At 45.4% G+C, this 24835-nt stretch overlaps 2 protein-coding genes across 9 annotated transcripts in view; one reads left to right on the top strand and one right to left on the bottom strand.

Annotated features, from left to right (window-relative positions):
* The window catches only part of SLC38A6 (solute carrier family 38 member 6), a 46108-nt gene extending 29366 nt beyond the window's left edge, over nucleotides 1-16742 (bottom strand). For 2 of the 3 annotated variants that reach the window (XM_075426807.1, XM_075426809.1), the window contains exons 1-5: nucleotides 16565-16742; nucleotides 16164-16285; nucleotides 15353-15426; nucleotides 11062-11114; nucleotides 7940-7979 (exon numbers count right to left, since the gene is read on the bottom strand). In XM_075426807.1, the coding sequence (XP_075282922.1) occupies nucleotides 7940-7979; nucleotides 11062-11114; nucleotides 15353-15426; nucleotides 16164-16285; nucleotides 16565-16699 (424 nt within the window). In that variant the 5' untranslated portion in view covers nucleotides 16700-16742. The remainder of the gene's footprint in view (nucleotides 1-7939; nucleotides 7980-11061; nucleotides 11115-15352; nucleotides 15427-16163; nucleotides 16286-16564) is intronic. The other variant, XM_075426808.1, reaches the window with a different exon arrangement.
* A 63-nt stretch (nucleotides 16743-16805) lies between these two features.
* TRMT5 (tRNA methyltransferase 5) lies at nucleotides 16806-23339 on the top strand. Of its 6 annotated transcripts, none has more exons than XM_075426948.1 (5): nucleotides 16806-16880; nucleotides 18786-19435; nucleotides 19822-19946; nucleotides 21475-22129; nucleotides 23062-23339. In XM_075426948.1, the coding sequence occupies exons 1-5, from the start codon at nucleotides 16876-16878 to the stop codon at nucleotides 23124-23126; spliced, it is 1500 nt and encodes a 499-aa protein (XP_075283063.1). In that variant the 5' UTR covers nucleotides 16806-16875; the 3' UTR covers nucleotides 23127-23339. The 6 variants fall into 6 exon arrangements, with proteins under 6 accessions (XP_075283063.1, XP_075283066.1, XP_075283067.1 ...); XM_075426951.1 differs by lacking the exons at nucleotides 16806-16880; nucleotides 23062-23339 and adding an exon at nucleotides 16986-17811 and having other exon boundaries at nucleotides 21475-21771; nucleotides 21885-22072; XM_075426952.1 differs by lacking the exon at nucleotides 16806-16880 and adding an exon at nucleotides 16988-17780 and having other exon boundaries at nucleotides 18783-19435.
* Nucleotides 23340-24835: the final 1496 nt, after the last annotated feature.

Here is a 24835-nt window from a genome sequence, read left to right as displayed (position 1 = left end):
TTAACAGAGAAAAAAAGATGTTCGTAAAATATAAAACAGGCCATTTGCTTTACACTTGCACTATTATTACCTGCAGTGCCACCATAAAGTATGACTCTATACATATACACACCACGCATACAATATTCAGCATGTCATTATTGTGCTGCACACTGAGCACATGTGCCCCTCCCTGAAAAAACATTAGCTGCTGGAAAAAAAGGAAGCCAAGGTTATGGTTCTTTAAAATAGTCCCCAAAAGATCTCTTCTGAGATAGCCCAGTGTTAAAATCAGATACGTGAGTGGCTTTTTGGTGACCAGAAAAGGAAGTGTAACTTTTCCTTATTATCCTACCCAAAAAAGATCAACCGCTGACACCCACAGCAATGATGCAAGAGAATATGTACATTAAACTTACGTGCAAACATGTATTTAATTCCTTCCTCAGAAAATGGTTGGTGATAAATCCCTTCAAATCATTTAACTGAAGGGACTGAATCTAACTCTTCTGGTTAGTTTTTCCTAACCTACTACTGTAGCGGTTCATATTAGAGCGCTATAAAGATGTCTGACATTATTAAGCACCGTGCAGAAATGGAACCAAGCTGCCCTCCAAGCCTCACACGGGAGGAGATGGGGGCTCGGGAAAACCAGGCTGTATGAACAGAGCCAGACCGGCTCGGCAGCTCCTGCTGAAAGACAGAGGGGTGCAGAGCTGGGAGTTGGGACGAGCAGACAGAGCAATCGTGATTCCCACCTGGGGGAACTCCAGGTAAGAGATTCCTCACAAATGCCTACAGATCATTAAGACAGATGAAAATGCTTCTCTCGTCCTCTAAAGAGTTCATTTCCCTATTTTTCCCCAAATACTGAAAAAAGATCAGAGGCTGAAAGACAGAAATAGCAGAATAAACACTACTGGTCGCTGCACAGTCCAGCCCAACCGAGCTGGATCTTCCATAGCAACCGCACGTGACAAACCCCTTTGGGCTTGTGTCTTCCCTTGCTGGTATGGAGACTGTTTAAAATTGAGTCTGTCCTAATCCAAACAACGTGACAAAGTTAAAAAGGAAAGCAGGGAAGGATTTCAAGAAAGAAAGTGAAACTAGAGAGGGTTCTGGGCACGCTCCCATTTTTCCTGTCAGAGAATCAGACTAGAACAGCAATATAGGATGTACTTCAGTATTGCATCAAGCTCCTCGTAATTCAAATTGTGGAAACACCAGGAATGGTGCACAGATGCCACTGAAAACCATCAACTATTTTAGCCCTCGCATCATACGGCCTTAAGAGCATGCTCTTTTGTTTTCATTTTGCAATGAATCCCCCACACACTAGATTTCAGGAAGCCTCACAATTACTTGATGTGTTGCTCTTAATATTTTCTCTCAGTGGAAGCTTAAAAAACAAAAAAAATTTGTTGGGATCATGTTTGTTTTTAAATACAGATGTAGAACGGTGTGTATGAAAGGAGACGTAACGCTTGTTCGCGTGGAGAAGTTCTGAGAGCAGAAACAGGTCGTCAACTTCTTTGCTGGTCTTCATGTTACGGACACTCACCCTGATGAACTTCCACCCCCTGATCTCCTTTCCTTCTAACTTCAGCTTTTATCTGAATTGCTCTGGCACAAAAAAAAAAAAACAAACCCCAAAAAACACACAACCTTCTTGCTCCCCAGGGAGCACATGGGCAGCAGGTTTATTTTGGTAAAACTTCATTAGTTGAATAGCATTTGTACAGTTCCGCTAATAGAACTGGAATGTTTACTACACAGCTCACTGTATATTCCATTCTGAAGTGTAGCTACAGGTTGGGATTCTTCCTGGGTTTTTTATTTAAAGCAGGTTTAATACTCTTTACAGTATCAAACCTTCAACAGCCATCCACTGCAACGCAAGAACACCAGTGCGTGGGTCATCAATTGTTAAATTAGTACAGAAGCTGACAAACCTGCCCTTAATTAAGGCAGCTCTGCCCTGGAAATCCTCACTTTGAATCAGTGGGGATAATGAAGCTTTCAGGTGAAAAGCAAACAGCGCTGGGAAAACAAACAGTCCAGTTGGTTTGGGAACAGAACTGGATTTCCCGCCCTTGGGGAAAGCCCAGCCATTCCCCCAGGTATCCACAACGCAGGTCTCCGCATGCCGCGAGCAGCGTTTTATTCTTCCGTGATGGGCACTGTTCATTTATTTTCGAAGCCTGCACAGTACTGTACTCGGGCTGCAAAAAGGAGGATACTCCCCCCCACCTCCCCACACACAAAATATTCGCTCTATTTAAATTCGAGAAAAATTCTGTAAATACTGTTAGAACTATATTTCACAATGGATGAACCTGGGGGGGGGGGAAATAATAATTTCCCATCCCCCCCGCCCGCCGGTGGGACGCGCCGCGGTTCCCCTGGCACACGTGGCGGGGGTGGAACCAACCCAGGCAGGCGGGGGGGGGGGCTCTCCCCGCTCTCCCGGGCTCCTGCGAGGCCGCGCCGGGCCAGCAGGGGGCGGTGGGAGCCCGCCGCTGCGCCGCCAGCCCGCCGCGCGCCCCCTCAGCGAAAGCGAGGCTTCCGGCGGCGGTCGCACCTCTCGGGTCACCCCCGGCGGCCCGCGGAGCAGCCCCCCCCGCCGGGCCGCCATGGCTGCCGGTGCGGCCCTCCGCGGTAACAGGCACCCCGCCGCAGAACGGCACCTCCCGTCAGAACCGTCCCCGGAACGCCCGCCCGCTGCCCGCGGCGCCTCGGGCAGACGCCGGCATCGAACAACGCTCCGGCGGCACCGAGCCGTCTTTCCTCCTCGTTGCTGCTTCTTACGCTGAGGAAAAACGTGCGCCTTCGAGGACGTGGGAACTTCAGAACACTGGAACAAAAATCTGCACACACCACTGACAGAAATTACACTCCATTAAACCGTATCGATACTAGGAAGCAAATAATGCTTTGTAAAATTAAAACAGCTGCCTGGCAGTCTTAGTTCTCTGAGGCGCAATGGCAGCGCTCACTGGGGTGTGGCTGATCCTCAGCACAATTCCCCCGCGTGCCCCAACTCACTGACAGAAATTGGGAAAAAATGAGGGCTGTTGCAAAAAAAAAAATCCCTATACACATCACCTATGCCACATACTGCACATTCTACTGTTGCAATTAATCCCACCACTAGCAAATTTTAAATAATTAACCTCGCCTTCTGAGCAGTTTCAATCTGTGTTTCTGTGTAGAGCAGCTACCTGCCCCCCCTGCAGCAGGGACCATCGGCTGGTACCAGCCCCCAGCCCAGAGAAGGACGCTGTAAACCCCCCACACGCTTCCAGCCGAACCTCGATGCTGAAGATTTGTTAGTGCTGGCAACAGGCTGCAAGCTGCTCTTGTGCAATACTTCATTGTGTTTGTCTCCATTTTTCCATCAGCCTTGCTAAGATCATTCCTTCTCCAACTTCATCGCTTATGCTTTGAGATTCCTACCGATTTTCTCTTGGACGCAGGACTGCGGACTGCCCTCCTTCTCAGTCCCATCTGCAGAGCGGACAATTCCAGGAGGAGAAATCCTCCTCTTCCTTCCCCGCTTCAGAAAGCATCTGGGAAGCTCGCAGAACCTCCCCGGCAGGAGAGGGGGAAGGGCTGCATGACGCTGAGCCCCAGCTTTGGCCCACGGTGCCTCATCCATCGCTTCCTAGAAGTACAACGCCATTAAAACAATAGCAGGGACTCCGTCCAACGCCGGTGGCTCCTGGGCAGGATTACAGGCAGAGCCAGCAGAGCCACAGAATGCAGTGTCTTCCACAGCAGCCTCCCTCGCTCCCGCTGCACCTCCAGGCATACGGCTTCCCCCAGAGCCCATTCTCATCTTAGAGGGCAGGTGGCAAGGTCAGAAAGCCTTCGAGATCTTCTTGTGCATGGCAGGGAAGAAGCGGACACTTGGAAGGTCACTCCCCGGACAGACCTGGGGTGAGGGAAAGGCTCGGGAGGAGCGGATGGACAGACCAACAGCCCAGCAGCAGGCAATTTCACAGAGTCCTTCGACTCTCTGCTCCACAGCCCCACAGACACACCAACCGGCTCTCCCAGCAACAAGGCAGTTCACGTGTAACTTGTCACTGGTAATTTATGTTAAAGGGCTGCTGTACTGGGCCAAAACACCGGCAAATAGAACAATGTAAAAACGAGTAGCTCTGGCCATCCCACTCAGCCTTTTGGTTTCACTTCATTAATACACACCTATACTGCAAGAACAAGTACATATAGATATAAATAAGTAAAGCTTGGCAAATACTCTCAAAGTTTAACCCCTCTCAGAATTCATACATGTTCTATAAAGTGCTTAAGTCACAGTATTTAAGATGACTTTAATTTACATTTGCATATTGCAAAATTAGCACATTATCCTGCTGCATCCTTACTTAATCCTTTGGATTTTGGTATTTGATTTGTGTTACTTGGATTAACATAACACAAAGTGCTCCAACAGACGGTTAAAAACCTGCAGGGAAGCTGAGCACTCATGTTAGAGGTAACATGTTAAAATTCCAAGCATGTACTTAAAATAAATTTTTTTAACCTTTTAAACTCCAGATTTAACCGACCAGTGCTTTCCTGTGTACAGAAGTCTTTTTTTCTTCTTTGGGTATCCTGCTAGTAGAAAAATCAACTCCCGTATCTACACAAATCCGTAAGCACAAGCAATTACGATGTCAAATTCAAATTCACACGTCAAGTTCTCTTTTTAAAAAAGCACAGATGACAAACTGGAAAGCATAACAATATTAAAATGATTACTAAAAAGCTCTCTCCACCATAAATGAACATAAATCACTTCCGCACCTAGATTATTTTTAGAAGTGATCAGACCGAACTTTAAAAATCCCCAGACCAGATGCTGATAGTGACAATAACCCCAGTAAAGATGCTTATTTTAATCACAAACCATCATTCATTATCTCACGCTCTCTGATCACTTTGAAATACGATACCGTATGATGCAATGCACCCAGGTCTGATGATAGAGGAGGTAACAAAAAACATTTTTATTTTTAGCCTTACTCTGAAATTAAAGATGTTGACAGAGTCTGGATGTCTGCCCAACAGGCACAGTGCTGCTGGTTCCCTCAGACAGACAGATAAACAAAAGGAGAGGAACACCTACCAGAGCACACTGAGGGCACAACCTAAGCTTTACACTTCATTCCAGCATGGCTCCCATTCAGGACAAACTACGCTCCACAGTTTCACCACTCCCATTTAAAATCTGCAGAAGGATCAGAATCATAGAATCATTAAGAGACGTCTAAGATCATCAAGTCCAACCATCCACCCAACACCACCATGCCTACTAAACCATATCCTGAAGTGCCACATCTACACGGTTTTTGAAAACCTCCAGGGATGGGGACTCCACCACCTCCCTGGGCAGATTGACCACTCTTTCAGGAAAGAAATTTTTCCTAATATCCAGTCTAAACCTCCCCTGATGCAACTTGAGGCCATTGCCTCTCATCCTATCACTAGTTACCTGGGAGAACAGACCAACACCTGCCTCACTCCAGCCTCCTTTCAGGTAGTTGTAGAGAGCAAGAAGGTCTCCTCTCAGCCTCCTCTTCTCCAGACTGAACAGCTCCAGCTCCCTCAGCCGCTCCTCAGAAGACTTGTTCTCCAGACCCCTCACCAGCCTCGTTGCCCTTCTCCGGACACGCTCCAGCACCTCAATGTTCTTCCTGTAGTGAGGGCCCAAAACTGAACACAGTACTTGAGGTGTGGCCTCACCAGTGCCAAGTACAGGGGCACAATCACCTCCCTACTCCTGCTGGCCACACTATTCCCAATACAAGCCAGGATGCCATTGGCCTTCTAAAAAAGAAAGACAAGAAAATTCCCTTCCTTTCTACGCATTTCTTCAAGAGTGAAGGCTCTGCAAGAGGTGAAGAGAATTCTTCATGCCTCCGTTTTTTCTGTTTGTTTGTTTCTGGGTTTCTTTAAGAGCCTGTTAGCCTGCAGTATAGTCAAAGATGATCCCTGACACAGCGCTGCTCTGCTGGCTTGGACTGCAGCATCACGGGACTCCACCATAGGCAGCTGTTCCCAAACAGAAACTGAAATACAACCCAGGAGCTGCAACAGCTCCTCGCAATGACAGCACGAAACATCTTCTGTATAGGAAAAGGTGCCAAGGAGGCCTTGGCAAGCCTTGCCAAGCTTGCAACCCATGTTTCCACAGACCATCCTCCCTTCACAGCCTGGGGCGCGTGTTGGTGTTACTAACGGTAACGGACTTAGAGAAGGAAAGCCAGCTTTCTCTCTTCAGTGCATTTGAAACTATGTGACCTCTGCAAGCGAAGGTACCGGATGCAGGAACTACCAGCATTCTCCCACATGAAGGGTACTGCCCTTGGAACCAGAAGAACCAAAACAGAGTTATGAAAGCTTCCATCAAAATGAGGTCACTAAAAATATTTCAAAGAAGAGTTTCAATTTACAAAAAGCCACTTTTTAACTAGTTCAGTGGAAAACCACTTGTTAAATGGAAAACCCAACTTGTTGGCAGAGAAGGCCACTGCAGAAGACAGAGTAAGTGGTTTGATAATACCCAGCAGGCACTAGTTCGGGGCTCTAAAGTTAAGATGAATGTTATTAAAAATTACACAGAGAAGGCTATGAACTGCTATGAGGAAAAAATGAGAGTCATATTTCCTTTGACCACAGAGTCTTGTGCACGATCCTAGAGCCTCCAGAACCTGCACTGGGTATCCCTCCTTCTCTAGCACTGTTTATTTAGAGGTCCACTCAAACGGGAAAGGAAATTCAAAAAATTGTTCATTGCTACAGAACACCCTGTAAAACCTGTATGAATAAATAATCCTTAATCTTGGAATTAATATGGTCACTCCTGCCTGAAGTTAATGCTTGGGGTTTTACAGCCATTTCAGTTAGGCAGTTTTTATCATTGGAGCTTTTAGTATAAGAAAAGATGCCAATTTTATCATAAAAGCAGTTACTTGGTCTAGTTCTAGGTCTCTACAGCGTGACCAAAACCAGCAATCGCTGAATTGCCTGGACTCAACAGGTAATCCTAAAGGGAAGAACAGCAGCTCTGGAATGCCGTTTCCTTTTGTCAATGTATGCAAACGTGTATCTTCTTGGGGGTAGGAGACAGAGAGGAGGGAGCTTTCACATAATTCCCACATCCACATGAAAATATCCAAAACATTTACTGCCAAAAAAAAATTTAAATTGTTCTGTTAAACACTGTCTACTTTCAGACAGTTAATTTCTAAGGGCACTACTACTTAGTAGTCAAGTATCTGAAAGCACCTTAGTAAGAGTTTAAATGCTCTAGGCGATTTTGGTTTTTTTAATACAAAGACAGCTTGAGTTATTTTATTATGTCATGCACCAAGGAAGACAAAATAAGAATAACGCAACTGGACAGCCCAGCATATGGCAACATAAATTACCAGCCCACATGATGAAAGTCAGCAAACTAAACAATCCCCTCCAAAACCAAGGTACTGAACAAAAATAAAAGCTACCATTAATAAAGAACATATGAAACGTCACAGCTAAGTAAACACTCAGTTGTTACACAAATCACTAAAATGCATCAGCAAGTTCCAACAGCAAAAACCAAAACGCATGACATGACAAAATGTAGCAGCCAGATGCAAACATATGGAACAGCACAGAGATTATCCTTCCTCAGCCCCTGCCAATTAGCAAGCCCAGCTATAATGGGGGTGCTCCACGCCCTGTGACGTGGTACCAGGCATACAACCCAACCCTTCAGTCCCCCATCGCCCCCACGCCCCACGCTTCTGCTTCGCACGATCACATAAGGCTTTTCTTTAAGCTTTCTGTCCTTTTAATCACTCTCTTCAAAACACTTTCATTTAATCATTGCCTTTGGTGTTTGTGGAGCTTTGTAGAGCGTAGAGGTTATACTCCACTCGGTTAATATCAAGCATATGAAGTTTCTTACCTCCAATATTCTGGATAATTATTGTAGTTGCAACAAGGACCTATAAAAAAAAAATCGATTTCTTTAGAAACAGTAAGGGTAACTAAAATCGTATGTCTATAGCAGTCATAAAACACATATGTATTATCTTAAACAGACCAGATGCAGAAGCGATAAACTGGTACTGAAAGGAAGAGCATCTTCTCTTTAGTGAAGAGTTTAACACATGGAAACCAATGCAATATAGAATGAATATAGAAGCAAAACATCTCCCTGAAAATATCACATTTTCATTCTGAGATGACAAAAGAAGAGAAGTTACAGAGCGAAGCCCGTTCTGCAGAAGATGAGGTTTTTAAATCACTGAAAACAGGCAAGTGCACCAAAATTGACATCAAGTGAGTAGAAATGAAAACAACCACTCACCTCTGAAAAGTCAGTCAGACAGCAGAGATTTGTACAAGCTACCTCCTCACTCCAAAACCCTGATTATTTTTAACTGTAATGAATGTCATTATTCTTTTAAACTTGTAAACTAGATAGATTTTTCTTTAGCATTTGTGATTATTCATACTGAACTGATATGGAAGTAGAAGTGATCCCAGGCTATTAAAATATCTGTCTGAATCCAAAAAATTAACTTTTAACTGAAAAACCCTAAAAGTGTCTAAAGTTTTCCCAGTGTTTTCGTTGCAGTCTAGTTCTAAAATAGTACGACCATCAAGTACGGTTTTCCTTTTTACCCACTGCTCTTCTTGATGTAGCAGGACCTTCCTACGTGAGTGCTACCATTAAGTCAACTTGGAAAAAATTAATCCACAGTTATGAGAAGAAAAATAATTTTGTAATTTTGAACAACATCTGAAAGCAGAGTTGCAGTTTTTTTCAATAGATCAGCTAGAAAATCATATCAGATTTTAAACAAATTCAAAGTCAGTTCAAAAGTCACCAGGGAAGAAAAAAAAAAAATTTAAAAGTATGGTATCTTGGAATTTGCCATAGATGGAAACAAACACCTCATGCCTTTGGAAAGGGAGAATCAGCAACCTTCCAACAGCAGAAATCTCCATTCTCACAAATCTCAGAGAAATACTTTTGACAGGAAATCACCATAAGCTTGAATAATTGCTCTACGGCAGCTAACCAGCAGTCTGCTGTCAACCTAACATGCCAGTTCAAGCAAGGTCCTACAGCAGCCTGTCTGTATCATCAGCCAATGACTTGGGTGAGGGAAGAGTAAGTACTACTTTAACGAAAAAAAGAAAAAAAAAAAGCCATCTGTGCCTGCCTGAAGCGAGGAGCATTCAGGGACAAGATCAGAATTCAGAACAGTCGTGGTAAAACTAGAAAATTCTAAAAATCAACCAGATCAGTTAAAAGCAGTGCATTCAGGAAGCAGACCTCAAATATATGGCTTAGAGTAATCAGACTGCAAATAGAGAAAATACTCTGAGATAACGCGATCAGTAGCACGAAGCACCCACAGAAACAGCAAATCTTGTTTTGGGATGTAGTACCTGCCATGTTCTGCCTAAAATAGAGGTAATAGTTGCGGTGTTTTCACTGTCAAGTTCTCAGACAGCTTCTTGTGTTCCGTTTTGCAGGGAAGTTTTAAGAGAAGTGTATAAATATCAAGGATACTTCAAGTGAGAAAGTTCAGTGTTCCAGAAAATGCCAGTTCATCAGTAAAGCTTGGTGAACTTTGTTTAATTATTTAATCAAAACAACAGCTTCCCAACCTAGAAATATTCCCACGCTCTCCACACACACTGAAAATAAAAGACCAGATAATTTTTAACATATTTAAACTTAAAATTATGAAAGTTTGTTAGGGAGAATAAAAAAAAAAATTACTGACGTTGACTACATAGTGAAGCTCTGAAATCTTAATTTAAGCTTTTAAATAACAGATTAAACAACATCCACCAAGAATGGTTTATGTATGTTTAGCCCTGCTTCAGAGCAAAGGCAAACTAAGTCACATTTTAATATCTCCTTAAGCTCTACATGTCTATGACTTCTGCATCTAATGGCTTGTGGTTAATGTGTGCAGAACGGCCCCTACAAAAAAAATTTATTTCATACCTTGCTAGTATGAAGGTTTATTATCTGAGGTTGATGGCACCTTAACCTTGATCAATAAATATTGATCATCACAGACTACACTCACATCTGCTTATTAATGCTAATGGAACTCTTCCAAACACCTAATAGCTCAGATTTTATTCTCAGTTAGGTTAAAACAGAAGAAATCAGACTCCTGACTGTTAAGGAGAACTCATTTTAAAAAAAAATTTACATTGTTTCAGTAAACCATTAAAATCGCACTTCTGTGTGGTAAAATCTGCTTTTAGTATCATTTAACTGAAATATAGAGCACAGAAGTCATAATATTAAATGTACAGTATTCACTAGCAGCATTTCCTGTGCACCCAGTATTACTGAACAACATTATCTATTAGGAAAATCAGATTCAGTACACACTACATGGCTTACAGGTCGGTTACTCTCATACCAGAAATGGTTATTTTGCCGGGGGTTTGTTTGGGGATTTTTTTTTTTGTTTGGTTTTGTTTTTTGTTTTTTTTAATTGTGAGATAAAATTAAAATAACACATAAGAAACAGCCATCTGAAGAGTCTATTGAACAAAAGAAAAAAATTAACATGCATTAAACATACTTTTATTTGTTCTTATCGTGGAAAACTACATGAAAGACAAACACTTATCTCGGATCTCTACTAAATGCTAGACCACCAACAGGAAATCGCTTACCAGTCTCTTAACAGTTTACAGCAGAGGTAGAAAGCTGAAACAGACTGCTGAGCCAACCTGACAACAATGCCAGCAAGCATGTATTTGTACATACAACTAAAAAATGAACACACTGATAGGAAAGTAGCACAAAATCTTGCATTTAAGGATTGTGTCTATTTTACAGTTCAGGGAAGTTTGGGCTTCCACAGACCAGACACACAAACTGAAACATTGCAAAAAGTAACAAGACATACCAGATTTTTCAGTATACTAGGACATCAATAATTATACTATGTATTTCCTTTACATCTCTTTACTAGGCAAAGAACAGTTGTGTATCAGAAGCATGAGACCAAGAAGGAAAATACACAGGTAAAAATAACTCACCTTTCCAGTTGATCCAAATGAAAACAGGCCAAGGTCTTCATAAGAAGTGACAGCTGTTAGTAAGGAAAAAAAAACAAACTAAAATATTTCTAACTTCAAAAATCCCTTGAAAGCTCTAGCTTTGCCTTTTTTCCTTTGGAAATGAGCATAATTCAAGACAGAATTAAAAGAATATTTTACAGTATTTTTTATTTATAGGCTCCTTTATATACACCTGTCCTGCAGCTACAAAATACAGCTATATGCTCAACCATTCACAGACTCTCCAGAAACTCAATTTAGTGTTAAAAAAAATATTTTAAAAATACTATTAAAAAATAATAATACTACATTAATGGAAAATTGTCTTCTCCTAAAGATTTTTGCAAATGATACTACAGGCAAAGAATTATATTAGCCTCAACAACTAGATACAAGATATTCCCAAATTTCATTTGTTAAAAGGGTACACTTGGTTGTTTTAAATGAAGACAACAGAGGATCCATTTTCATCTTTCTACGAATATAAACATTAATCACCATCTTGCCAGTTTTTGAAAACCCAGCACTATTTATTGTCAAGAGAGCTGAAAGCATACACCTTCCTTGGTTGAAATCTATTATTAAAAAAAACAAAACAAAACACACCAAAACAAAAACAAAACAAAAATCCTACCCTTACCTGCACCTGACTTACATAACCACATTAAAACAAGCACACACGAAACCACAGGCTTTGTTGAGTTTTAGCTGAAGCTCATTTCTAATATTGCTGGTAACTCAAACCAATCCCTTCTCAGAAAAAAAGGAAGTCACATTAAAGTCTTTCATTGTTGCTATTTTGTTATTAGAAACTTCAGTGATATCAGGAAGATGAAAGTTTTCTGAGAAATACCACTCACTTTCTCCCTACATAATAAAATGGTCCGTAATTGTAAATGCCTCAAGGGGTAAAACTAATCTCAAAACCACATCATTTTATTTTCACAGCACTTGCTTTCCCTTCTTTGGTTCTGCTTGGTGCACTACTGCTTCCACTCCTGTCGCATCTCCATTCCGGGCCCAGCCCTGCTCTTGGAGCTGCTGGGGCCAGACCCTCGCACCTGAGCAAAGTCCCGCTGAAGGACATGAAACACAGCATTGGGAGATGCCGGCGGTTCCCAGAGATCAGATGACAGCACCAGGGCCTCAGACCACCAACTGCCCAAGCTCAGCCCTTTGTATCTCACTGAAGTTCTACACACAATCAGATCAATGCTCCAGAGGAAAATAAACAAAACCGCCAAAAAACCCAACTTCACTCATTTTCTCAAGGACAGTGCTCCACATTCTGCTCTACTACTGACACCAGTATGGTATGACAAAACAAATGAAATTACAAAATTAAATGCGCCAGAGTCAGCTCTCAGCATAAACCTGGACTAATCTCTTACATCTGCTGTTACACTGATACAAGTTATATATAGTTGTAATTAAACAAGAAGTATGCGTTACTAGATTTCACCCTGTATTTTTCTTAGATTGGTATTTATAAAGTTGTTGAACATAAGGAAAAAAACCCAGCATTTTAGAAGGCCATCTCCAATGGCATCAAAAAAAACAGTAAAAATGTTAAACATATTTAGGAAAGACTTGTCTGTACTGCATGGGAACAAATACACAGCACACATGTATGAGGAGTTACCAGCAAAGAGAACTAAATTTTCCACACAAATGCAGAACAGCAATCTGAAACCTTAGAATACTTACTGTAGTAACTGTTTCTGTAATCTGTTTAGTCCTGTGAATAGTGGGAAGCCCTAACACTTAATCACATTAATTTTGTAATTTCTAGAATACGTGAAGCAAAATATTAAGCACAACTCATACAAACAAGCTCTGCCCTTTTGCCTTGATTTCTGTTATGCTCTTCACACTAAATGGAAGTTATCCATTTCAATGCAACGTAACACTGGCAAGTATAGTATGAGCAATACTCATGACTAAGTCATAAATTGAAAAGAAAAAAAAAGCCACGAAACTTCAAAGTATATCCCACTTAAATTCCCGATCCCTCTGCTTTAGAGAGTAAGCTTAGCCTTTGCCAGCCCAAACCCCCAAACAACGCAGGTGGTACTGAACCGACACCAGGAGAAAACATTGACTAAACTCCTTCAAATCTAACACTTGGGAATATTTTTTTTGCTAAGCCTTTCGGTCTACACAAATCATTTCATTTTTTCCAGACCAACATAATTTAAAAATTGAAGACACTTCCTCATTTTTAAACTACAACTAAAATGCCTATGCTTAATAAATCCTGGTGTCCATTTAAAATGGAATTAACATTAGAGCTCCCTTTTCAGAAGATATTTTGTAGGTCAGATCTTTCCTAGGATTCCTTTTACGGTTTGAATATCTGAATGAATAGTTTATAAACACTTTCAAAAGTTTTTCTTCTCTTTAAGTTCTTGTAGCTCATTTTTTTAATATAAAACTATTAAAATTTCTTTCCAATTCCTTACCACGGATTAAGCTTAACACTATAACATTATAAAATCTACGTGCATTTGTGAACAAAGAAAAACGTTCCATTATATACTTTGGAAGCAAATGTACATAGATTTTAATTCGTTGAGGCACAACAGGTCCTATTTCTCACTTTTTAAAGACAATGTTCCAAGGAAAAACTGGGAATGCTATCTAATTACTTAAATAGTTTACAGGAATTACAGTAAATAGAATCTAAGAGAAATCATATTAAAAAAAAAACAAACTAAGAAATTGAAACACAGAAGGCCGTAAATCCAGCAAACTTCTGGTGCTAGTATTATCTGTCAGCATTAGGTGGTAACTCATTATTAACTGTAAAGTGCTAGTTTCAGACAAGAGAAATACTTCATCCTGTTACTTCAGTGCTATTCTTCGCTTTCAGTTGTGTGTATTTAAAAACTGCTTTCTTGCAGTGGAATCTTGCCTTTGGACAGTAACTGAGGAGTTAAACCATTCTTGTACATTAGGTCTCCAGGTTCATAACATGGAAACGTTCTTACTTCAAAAAGCTTAAATCCTTAGTTTTCCCCTCTCCCCAGTAGTTATTTCTCAAGGATCTCTTTCATTATTATTTTAACAGACAACCACATGTTACCACGCAGCGTCTATATAACACAGAACTTGTCAGCTTCAAATAAGAGGTAAAGAAAGATCATAAAAAACTATCTTAATTTCTCCCCTTTTTTTTTTTGCTTATGTATTTTTCTAGCTACTTATTTCAGGTTCTAATTCCTTTCTAATAAGCAGAGCTCCAAGAGGAGAAAAAAACTACCAAAGATTTAGTCCCAAATCATCAAGCAGCCAACAATACCAGCCATAAAAGTAACCCTACCTCTGAAGAGTATTTGTTAAGAATGCATGAAGAAGATCACCCAACAGGTGAAGACAGGAGCAGCAGATCTAAGAAGAATCAGGAAGCAGTCATCTGAGACCAAAGCTAGCTACAGAAAACAAAGCCACTACGGGAAGAAATGCAAGCTTGCTCCCACCACCTTTGAAAAGAGAGGAAAACAGATGAGAGGGAAACAATAACCAGGTGACTGAAAGAGATGGAGACTTCCTGCTAGAACGTTATAGCGTGATCTTTGTGTATGAGAACTCAAGGAACTATTCAGTTGTTTCGCTAAGGAACTAGTTAGTTGTTTCACTAACAATTAAAAGAAGCAAGAATTAAAACATTAGCAGATTAGGTTGTTCAAACAGTAAATTCTACTATCTGCATTCTCAAAGGAGTGTAATTTCTAAAAACTGCAATGCGACTTCTCATTCAGTATCAAAAATGCTGTAAAAACGTGCATCCATAAAGTGCCATGAGAATTATGATTATCCAGGATGACTACAAAACCTGAAAGATACCCATTTCCAACCATAAACAAAATATATATCACAAGTACAAGAATGAAAGTCCGATATTTTATTGCTCTCAAGCCGTCGCTGAAAGCAACAGTACACAGCGAAGTAGTGCAGTCCAGCCAGCACCAAAATAATTTTGCTACAGAAATACAGGATCTATCTTTTTGCAAAGACGAGATGGGCATTTTGAAAAAAAATTAAAACTGAAAATCTAGAAACCATTCAGTTTGGCATTTACTTTTCATAAGTTCCAAAATTGCATTGGTAAGTGGCAAACAGCAATCACTAAAAATGTTAAATATTTCAGTATCACCGAACCAGACACACCTATCTGCTAGCCCACTGTTAGTTATAACGAGTCATGTCTTTGTGATACAGGTGAGGAAGGATTTCGGAGCTCAGTGTCAGATAAGTCCTCTTCACTTACCAGTCTGAGTGCACATACTGAGCAGAAGAAACACAGAGTAAGAAGCAAGACTGGCAACAATCAGCAGCAAGATACTAAAAAACACAAAACAGACACAATTGAAGGACTTTCACAGTACAATGAACTTTCTACCCTCAAGAATGCTATTTCTGCAAGACGTGAGCTACCACGAGACCAGATTTCCTCATTTTATGGCTTGCATCTGCTGACCGTGGTTCACGCAGTCTCTGACCTTCCCCACACTTGCTAAGTTCCACTGCTGCTTATATTGTCCACCAAAGCACATCATGTACTATCCAGGGTAAAGGCCTGATATATGAATTACAAAGAGGACATCACCATAGAAGCATGCACATACATATACACACAAATACGTATCTTCTGACAAATGCTCAGAAAATGGTAAATGTGACAATTCTGGCCACTTTGGCCCCGATGTCCAGAGGTTAGCGTGTACAACAAGCAGAAGCGCAAACAAACGCACAAGCTGATTCCCATTTTTCAGACACAGAGCCCTCCTACTCCAGAGGGCCGCTTCTGGAGCTCAGGGAGACAGCAGCTTTGGAACATAAACACCAATCTATCAGGAGTAATGGCCAAGAAATTGCCACCATGTGGCAATTTAATGCAACGCGTGGGCAGCGCCTGCGTTAGGCCAGATCGCAGTGACTACACCAAAGAGGGAAGATCTTGTCCAACAACGCTGGAAAGCACAAAAGATTTATTTCTTCCTCAGTTTTCGCACGGGAGTCTTAGTAACCAAATTCTGTCCCATTTAAAGCTACGAGCCGACTTTAGAAACGAAACTTACCTAAACCCCAGGATCCCTGTGCTGACCATAGCGTAGGATAAGCCAAGTATCCCACTCCCCATGATGGCGTTCATTAAATTAAACACCGAGAAGCCAAAGGAAGAGCCGCGATTTGGAGGACTCTGCGGAAAAGGACAAAACAGAAGCACGGTTTTTGGCCGCCCCCACCCCGGCCCTGCTCCATCGCTCGGCCCGGCCTCCGCACCCCGCGCTCCCCCGGCTCCTCCTCAAGACCCAGCGCGGCCGCGGGCAGCCGGCCCCGCCGAGCCGCTGTCCGGCAGGCAGGGTAAGGCCAGGCAAAGCCGGCGCCCGCCGCCCCGCCACGGAGCCGGCCCGGGCCGCCCCGCCGCCGCAGCCCCCTCAGGGCGCTGCCCCCCCCCGCCGCCGAGCCGCCCCCTCACACGCACGCTGCCCGGCGGCGGCAGCAGCGGGGCGGACTCCCCGTCCTCCTCCTCCCCCTCCTGCTGCTGGCGGGCGGACAGGTACCAGCCCCGCTCGGCCAGGACCCGCCGGGCCCCCCGCGGCGGCGGCACCATAGCAGCCCGCGCCCCGCCGCCTCGCCTCGCCTCTGAGGGGACCGCCGCCGGGGGGGGCGGGGCCGTCGCCAGGGGGCGGGGCCGCCGCTCCCGCCCCGCCCTCCCCCTCGGCACGGCCACACGGAGCGTCGCGGCGGCGATGACGTCGGGCGGCGGCGCGCGCGGCGGGGCTCGGCATGAGGTGAGGGCGGGGGGAGGGGCCGGGACAGCGGCTCGGCGTGGGCTGCGGCCTGCGGGTCACCCGGCGGGCCTGGCCCCCGCGGCGGGCCTGGGCGGTGGCTGCCGGCGGGGCGGCCTTCGGGGAGGGTCCCTGCCCCGGGCGAGGCCCGGCCCGCGCCTCTCCGCGCCGCCCGGGGCTCTCGGTGCCGCTGGCCCCGCGGGTTGCTCTGAGGGGAGAACGAGGGCAAAACGTCGGCGGGATGCGATTAGCGGGAGGAACGGGGCCTTGCGGGGACCGCGCAGGGGAGGGGGCCGGCTGCAGGGAGCCGCGAGCAGAGCCAGCGTGGGGCTGCGGTGTCTGATACCTGCGGGACGGAGCCCCGCGGCTGAGGAAAGGCTGGGGGAGCTGGGGCTGTTCGGCCTGGGGAAGAGAAGGCTGCGGGGAGACCTTAGAGCAGCTGCCAGTGCCAGGAGGGGCTGCGAGAGAGCTGGAGAGGGGCTTCTGACAAGGGTTTGGGGTGATAGGACAAGGGGGAGTGGCTTTAGACTAAAACCAGATAGATTTACATTAGATATAAGGGAGAAATTCCTCACTCTGAGGGTGGAGAAGCCCTGGCCCAGGTTGTTCAGAGAAGCTGTGGCTGCCCCCTCCCTTGCGATGTTCAAGGCCAGGCTGGACAGGGCTCTGAGCACCCTGCTCTGGTGGAAGCTGTTCCTGCCCATGGCAGGAGGTTGGGACTGGGTGATCTGTGAGGCCCCTCCCAACCCAAACCGTTCTGTGATGTTACGAATACCGAGGAGCCCCTGCGAACCAGGCCAGGAGTTTCCAGCGAGGGAGAAGGGGAATGCCAAAGAAAAACACTGGGATGCTCTGGCCTCTGGATGAGGTCTTTCTTCTCTGTAGCAGACTTGAAGAATGTAATCTTTATTTTTGAGTCAACAAGGAAAAGGAGGTGTGCTTTGCCAAAAAGTTGGCATAGGGAAAAGAGCTGGCTGTGAGATGTAGGGAGTCCCAGCAAGGAGCTGGGATTTGTGGGGGAGGGAGGATGGGAGCAGGGCCAGCTTGGCTAAGGGTCAGGCGCAGCTCCTTTTTTGAAGAAGAGACTGCATGGCTTGTTACCCTGAAGGAAGGCAGCAGCCCTGTACGTCAGGGCATAGATCTCCCAGGCAGGCAAGAGAACCGGTTTCCTTTCACAGCTAGTTTGCATCTCTCCGATCAACCCTTGATCTTTAAACAAACGTCCCAAGAAGTCAGGAGAAACGTGAGCCTTACATGCTACCTAAATCATTGGTGACTGCCTCTGCTGGAGGAAACCATTTAAAGAAGCTACTTTTCAAGTCCCCGTCCTATGGATGAACTGTGGAGAGGGGTTCAGTTGCTTGAGCAGGCATTACTGATGCTTCCCTCTACCTTCAGGGGAATTCTGCACTTAATTTGTGGGCTTTCTGGCATGCAGCACGTGGAGCAGAGACACGGTGGAGTGTCTAACCCCTTAGCACTGGGGTGTGGGAGGCAGAAATGGCTAAAGAGTGATTATGACCTCTATTGTGAATAACTTTTCTAGCAACCACTGCTTGGTAATGAATTTTATCAGAGACAGAAGGGATCCAACAGTAGGATCAAGACAGTGGAAGTTTTTCCATTTGGCTCACTGGGAGTAATATCGTGTTTAGCAGAACAAAGAGAGGTCACTGTTTTTTGGCAGGAGGGGATTATCTCACTGTTAGTTAAAGTCCAAAAATTCATTTGCAAAAGGGCAGAAATCTGTAGTATATAATACATAATAAAGAGCTTTACTTAAACTATTGTGGATTGTTTGGTACAGATGGAAATTCTAGTTTAAGAGAACAGCAAATCCATGTGATTTGCAGCCTTTGTAGTGGAATGATTACATAATGTCTATAAAATGAATAATTTCTCTTCTAGGACTTTATGGAGATTTGGATACTCTGCCAGACTACTGAAAACCAATCATTTTAGGACAGCTGCATCAAATACACCATTTCCAGCAGTTTGGATGCTATTGGCGCAATATTCTGGCAGAATACCTGGGCTCTTTGTAGTAGCAAAAAAAAATAGTTTTTTTACAATGCCTGAAACTGTGGAGGATAAAGCTAATCTGGAACTGTATTCGCCGCATCCTGAAGTGCGTGGGATGACGCTGCTCAACAGAGAAGCTTTTAAAAGGACAGTTGTTGTTCCAGTTCTTAAAGTCAAGAAAGAAATCGTAAATACTTTGCTGAAGTCCCTAAAACATATGGTACTACAGCGTCCCGGTCTGAAGCGAGTGGTTGAGGATCCAGAAGATGAGGATGGTAGACTTGTTATTCTGGATCCTCACAGAATACCAGAATTCTCCTTGGGAGAATCGGAGCAAGAGGTATTGAAGCAGCTTAATGTCTGTCCGGAGGTGTCCAAGTACAACTTGGAGCTGACTTACGAGAATTTCAAGTCAGAGGAGATCCTGCGAGCAGTCCTCCCTGAAGGTCAGGAAGTCACCTCTGGGTTTAGCCGTGTTGGTCACATAGCTCATCTGAATCTCAGAGATCACCAGCTACCGTACAGGCATTTGATTGGTAGGTACACCAACTCTTCACAAAAAAGTAATTCGTATATTTTGTATATTGTTAAAAGGATATTTTAACAGTTATTCTATCAGCAAATTATTACTTCTACAAAGAAGACTTGTGAGTGCTTTTCCTTGCTTTATATGTTGACTTTAGGTAGCCTTGTGCTGATGCTGTAGCTGTGCACAGAAGGCGCAGTTCCCTCCTCTTACAGGAACTGTGGTCTCACTTCCCTGAGCATTGGGTCACTTTAGTCTGTGCCTTACAAAGACGTCACATCTGCAACCCTCAGGCATGAAGAGTTGTTCTAATACATGCGTACTTTTGCTAATTTAACTGTGAACAGGAAGAGGTGGTAGTCCCTTAACCGGAAGATCTTTTGCCCTCTCTTTCAGGCCAGGTTATAATTGACAAGAATCCAGGAATCACCTGTGTAGTGAATAAAACCAGTATTATTGACAGCACGTACAGAAATTTTCAAATGGAAGTGCTCGCTGGAGAGAGCAAACTCATAACCAAGGTACAGGTTTTATTCCCGTTATTTTAAATTCAGTACGCTAAAACCCCAGGACGTCTGCTGGAAAGACGTGATGAAGAGATGCTGTTGAGACCATCCCGTTGCGCAGTGCCCCTCCTGACGCCTGCTCTAGAGCGTCAGGGTTGGCGCTTGCTTCTACATCCATTTGTCCTGCTCTGCCAGGAGCAAACTCACAGCCACAGGGATCAGGAAGACAAGTATTCTTTCCAGGTGACAGCCTAGATTTTCATGGGGTGTAAAAGCAGCTGAAGTGAACGTTTCTTACAGAGACACTCATTACAAACTTGTAGCGAGGGGTATTTCTCACTCTAAAGCCAAAATATTTAGTGGATTTGATCGAAGCAAATGCCGTTTCGTAATTTCACCAAGTCTTGTACCGTGGCTGGTACAGAACATAAGGCCGTGATTTTAAATCTCGCTGGCTTTGCAGCATCTTCGGCAGGATTTTGCCTGTGCCTTTTTCCTTCTCTGTCAGCAGCAAGACAAACCTCATCTTCCCTCTGCTCTGACATTTTTCAGGTGTAAAGCACTAGGTAACTGCCAGGTATTCTTTATGTAGGGTTTCTTGTCTTTAGCTGGAAACCTGGCCACTGGTTTGACCAAAAAATATTTTTCCTAACTGTCAGAAGTTTTGTACTTTTAGAAGATAAAACATTAGATCACCAGTTGAATAGTTTGGTAGAACACCCTGTACATGCACAGAGCAGGCATTTGAATTGTCAGGGGAGAAGCGACAATCAGACACTACGCAGATGGCATTAGCTCACGAAGCGTAATCCAGCACACCGCTGCGCTGCGCGCCGAGGATGCAGCTGCGCTGCAGGGTGTTTCTTGCTGGCGAAGCAAACGGCGCAGCGATTTGGATCCGAAGTTACTTCAGTCACGCAATCCAAGCGTGGTGGTGCAAAGCAAGTGATAGCTTGCATCCCACTCTCATCTGAGTAAATACTGTGTCTTTTTAGGTCTGTTCTTAAGGTAGTGGTCATCCCAAAGTTTGGGTTTGGGTCAAATGCCAGACTCTGTCAGCTTGAGAGGTATCATACAGTCTTTTCGAACTCCCAATGGCTTTGAATTTGGCTGACTGTTGTCATTCTTGTGCTGTGTCATTCTCGGGCCCTTATTTACTACGTGGACTCTGCTGAGGAGGACTTGAGGGATCTTCCCGAGGTCTGCTTTCAATAAAGGAGTTGTCAGCCAGCCACAAAGCTTTTGAAAAGCCTCAGTTGTTTGGGGTTTTTTATGGTCATTTTCAGTTGCTGCTTTATTTCCACCTGGTGATTAAGACATGCATAAGCCGGCCGTCTGGATTGACGGCTGGAGCACTCCTTACGGCTGTTTCTGAGGAGCAGATCGCTTTATACAAGATTCATGTGTCCTACTAATGGGACAGATGTCAGTGTGCGCATTGCCTTTTGATAAAGCACCTTGGTTTTTCGCTTATTTGCTGACAATGCTTGAACATGCCTGGAATTTGAACACAGAGGCTTAAGAAAATGTTTTGGACTTTCAGGTCAAAGAAAATAATATTGCATATGAATTGGACTTTTCTAAAGTCTACTGGAACCCACGTCTTTCCACAGAACACGGCCGCATCGTTGAGCTTTTAAAGCCCGGCGATGTCCTTTTCGATGTCTTTGCTGGGGTTGGCCCTTTTGCTATTCCAGCAGCCAAGAAGAAGTGCCACGTGTTTGCAAACGATCTCAATCCCGACTCCTACAGCTGGCTCCTGCACAACTGCAAGCTCAACAAAGTAGACAACAAAATAAAAGCGTTCAACATGGATGGCAGGGACTTCCTCCTGGGGCCGGTAAGAGAAGAACTGAGTAAAGAGCTCCCGCTTCTGAAAGAAGAACAGAAAACCTCTTTTCATATAGTCATGAACTTGCCAGCTCTGGCTATTGAATTTCTGGATGTTTTCAGGCACCTCTTAGTCGGAGAGCCGTGCAGCGCTGCTGGCCTTCCCATGGTGCACTGCTACGGTTTCTCCAAGCACGCCGACCCCACCAAGGACATTCAGGAGCGAGCTGAAGCTGCACTGGGCACCTCGCTGGATGGACGCTGTTCTACGTACCTGGTCAGAAATGTTGCCCCGAACAAGGAGATGCTGTGCATCAGCTTTCGGGTTCCAGCGGACGTGCTGTACAAGAGGCCGTGCCCCGATGACGGTAAGGACGAGCCTCCCACGCGGCGCTTGGATTTCAGGGTGCGCCTTTTGCGGTCTCAGGCTGGTCCCACCTCGTCAGCGCCGCTTCAGTCGTGCGACAGCGACGCTGCGCTCCGTTGTGAGCGCGGAGCGGCCGGCGGGACGGAGCGCCTGCACGTGTGGTCCGCTCCTCTGCTCCCAGCCTGAGCCTCCGCCGAAGAAACAGTGGGCTGGACAGGATCATCCCGCCGGCTGTAAAGCAGACCTCTGCTTGCGAACTGGGGGAGGGCGGCGTGTCCAACGCCAAGCACGCGTTTCTGTTAGCTAAACACGTGAGAACCGGAGCTCCATTTTCACCCGGGGTGGACTGGCCTACTTCCAAGTGACTGATCCCAGTTCTGCCCTCCCTTATGCTTGCGCAGACTTGGTTTAGGTCTGGAGTCACTACATCAGCGGAATCCGGTTCCGTACAATTTAATTGAGAAATGGATATCCTTGGAGATCTTTAACGCTGAATTTTATTTCAATTTTTTTTTTAATAATTGGTCGTTTGTTTCTTGAAGTGCTTGTAGATGCTAGCTGGTTTGAGTGATCCTGGGCAGTGCACTGGGTGACGAGGGAGGGGAGGGGGGAGGCTTTCAGCCTGCAGTTACCTGAACTGGAGGAAGGGAGGCTTTGCTAAGGCTTTAACGCCACGAAACTCATTTTCATGCTGTTGTTGGGTAGCACTGAGATGTAGGTCAAAATGGAGCTCAGTACAGGTTTTTTGAAAGTCCTTTTTGGCATTTAGCAAAGACCCCCCGTTACTGCTTAACAGTTTTCATTTGTGACTGTTAATCCCAATTTTAACTCCCATCTCTTCCTGCTAAATCCCCGAAGCGTTACATGGCCTGTGGCTTAGTTCGGTCTGTTCACTGTACGTTGAATAACTCCCTTTTTCCAACCTTCTTCCAGCAAAACCAGCCTCTAAACGTCTGTGTACCAGCAAAGATCTTCCTGAAGAAAAGTTACCGAGTTGAAGACTAGAGTTACGGTAACTACCTTAGTAGTTTGCGTGCAGTTTACTGAGCTTCCCTCTGGTTTACCCCTGGATTACTGGAAGCGCACCCCTGTGTGACCTGCCTCAGGGGCTGGGATGTGTAATGCACGTTGCAGCTTTCCTTCCTGAGCCTTGCTTCCTGCCTTTGCCTTTTTTTTAACCGTGGGATCAATAAGCAGATTGAAATTGTTGTTCCTACAAAAAAATAAAACTTCTCTCTTTTGTAATCAGTGTGTGTTGGTACTTTCCTGCTCTCTCTTGTTTCACAGCCCGCGGTAATTCAGCGACACGGGCTGGGAGAGGTTTCTGCTGTGTCATTTCGATCATGTGCGGTTTGTGGCGAAAACAGATTTTTATGTCTCGTCGCACCTAGCGAGATGACGCACGTAACCCTGCACTGGCTCCTCTGGCACGTGGGTTTGGTGTTTGAGGAATACTGGGTTACCATCAGCAGAGGCACAAACAGCTCGTGAGTGAGCCAGACAACCTTCCAAAAATTTCTCCCAAGGTACAGAAGGGCCCAAGCAGCCATATATCCTCGCTCCTCCCCTTCCGAGGAGTAAATGCTTTCTAACACCGAGATTCAGTTAGGGCTCAGTCGCCTCCTTAGCGTTTGCCCACCGTGAAAGCAGGGAGGACTCCAGTGCCGTCTGCGCAGCTGCAGACGAAGTGCGCGCTCATGTTGCAGTGCTAGGCTGAACACCAGCACCCGGCCCAGCCATCCTCCCATCGCGAAGCCGCGTCCTCCTGCGGCTTTCGCGCCCCTGCCGTCGCCCAGCCTCGCCCTGCCACAGTCCCCGGCCGGCGCTGCCTGTGTTCTGCAGGGAGCCCGAACGCCCCTGCCTGTGGTTCCCCGCCCTGACCCACCCCAGCTACTGCCGGGCGCTGTTGCCACGAATGGCTGGTTTGGGCAGAGCACCCAGGTCACCCTCGCCACTTCGGGTGTTTTCCCTCAGCCCGAAACCCTGTCCCTGTCCTGGGTCTCACCCAAACCACCGTCGCGGCCCGTGGGTCGGGTTTGCTCAGTGGTGCTGTGCTACAGCCTCCCCCTTGGCTACGCAGCCAGTGCTTCTGCGCAAGCCCTCACAGCTTGGTCACCGCTTTATCAAACCAGGGGGAACACCAGGCTGTGCTGCCATTCAGCGTGACCTGGACAGGCTGGAAAGCTGGGCAGAGAGGAACCTGATGAGGTTCAACAAGGGCAAGTGCAGGGTCCTGCACCTGGGGAGGAACAACCCCATGCACCAGTACAGGCTTGGGGCGGACCTGCTGGAGTGCAGCTCTGTGGAGAGGTGCTGGTGAATAACAAGTTGACCATGAGCCAGCAGTGTGCCCTGGCTGCCAAGAAGGCCAATGGGATCCTGGGGTACATTAAGAAGAGTGTGGCCAGTAGGTCGAGTGAGGTTCTCCTCCCCCTTTACACTGCCCTGGTGAGGCCCCATCTGGAGTACTGTGTCCAGTTCTGGGCTCCCCAGTTCAAGAAAGATGAAGAGCTACTGGAGAGAGTCCAGTGGAGGGCTACGAGGATGGTGAGGGGACTGGAGCATCTGTCCTGCGAGGAGAGGCTGAGGGAGCTGGGCTTGTTCAGCCTGAAGAAGAGAAGGCTGCGAGGGGACCTAATAAATGCCTGTAAATATCTGAAGGGTGGGTGTCAGGAGGACGGGGCCAGACTCTTCTCAGTGGTGCCCA

The sequence above is a fragment of the Opisthocomus hoazin genome, chromosome 7, assembly GCF_030867145.1.
Source record: "Opisthocomus hoazin isolate bOpiHoa1 chromosome 7, bOpiHoa1.hap1, whole genome shotgun sequence".
NCBI lineage: Eukaryota > Metazoa > Chordata > Aves > Opisthocomiformes > Opisthocomidae > Opisthocomus > Opisthocomus hoazin.
This window is presented reverse-complemented; position numbering and strand designations above follow the sequence as displayed.

Bases quoted from the DNA above. Each gene is read 5' to 3' on its own strand.
- TRMT5 (XM_075426952.1), top strand. From the start codon at position 17,704: ATGCCAAAGAAAAACACTGGGATGCTCTGGCCTCTGGATGAGGTCTTT. The intron at 19,436-19,821 runs GTAGGTACACCA...CCTCTCTTTCAG, and splicing joins ACCGTACAGGCATTTGATTG to GCCAGGTTATAATTGACAAG. The intron at 22,130-23,061 runs GTAAGGACGAGC...ACCTTCTTCCAG, and splicing joins GAGGCCGTGCCCCGATGACG to CAAAACCAGCCTCTAAACGT.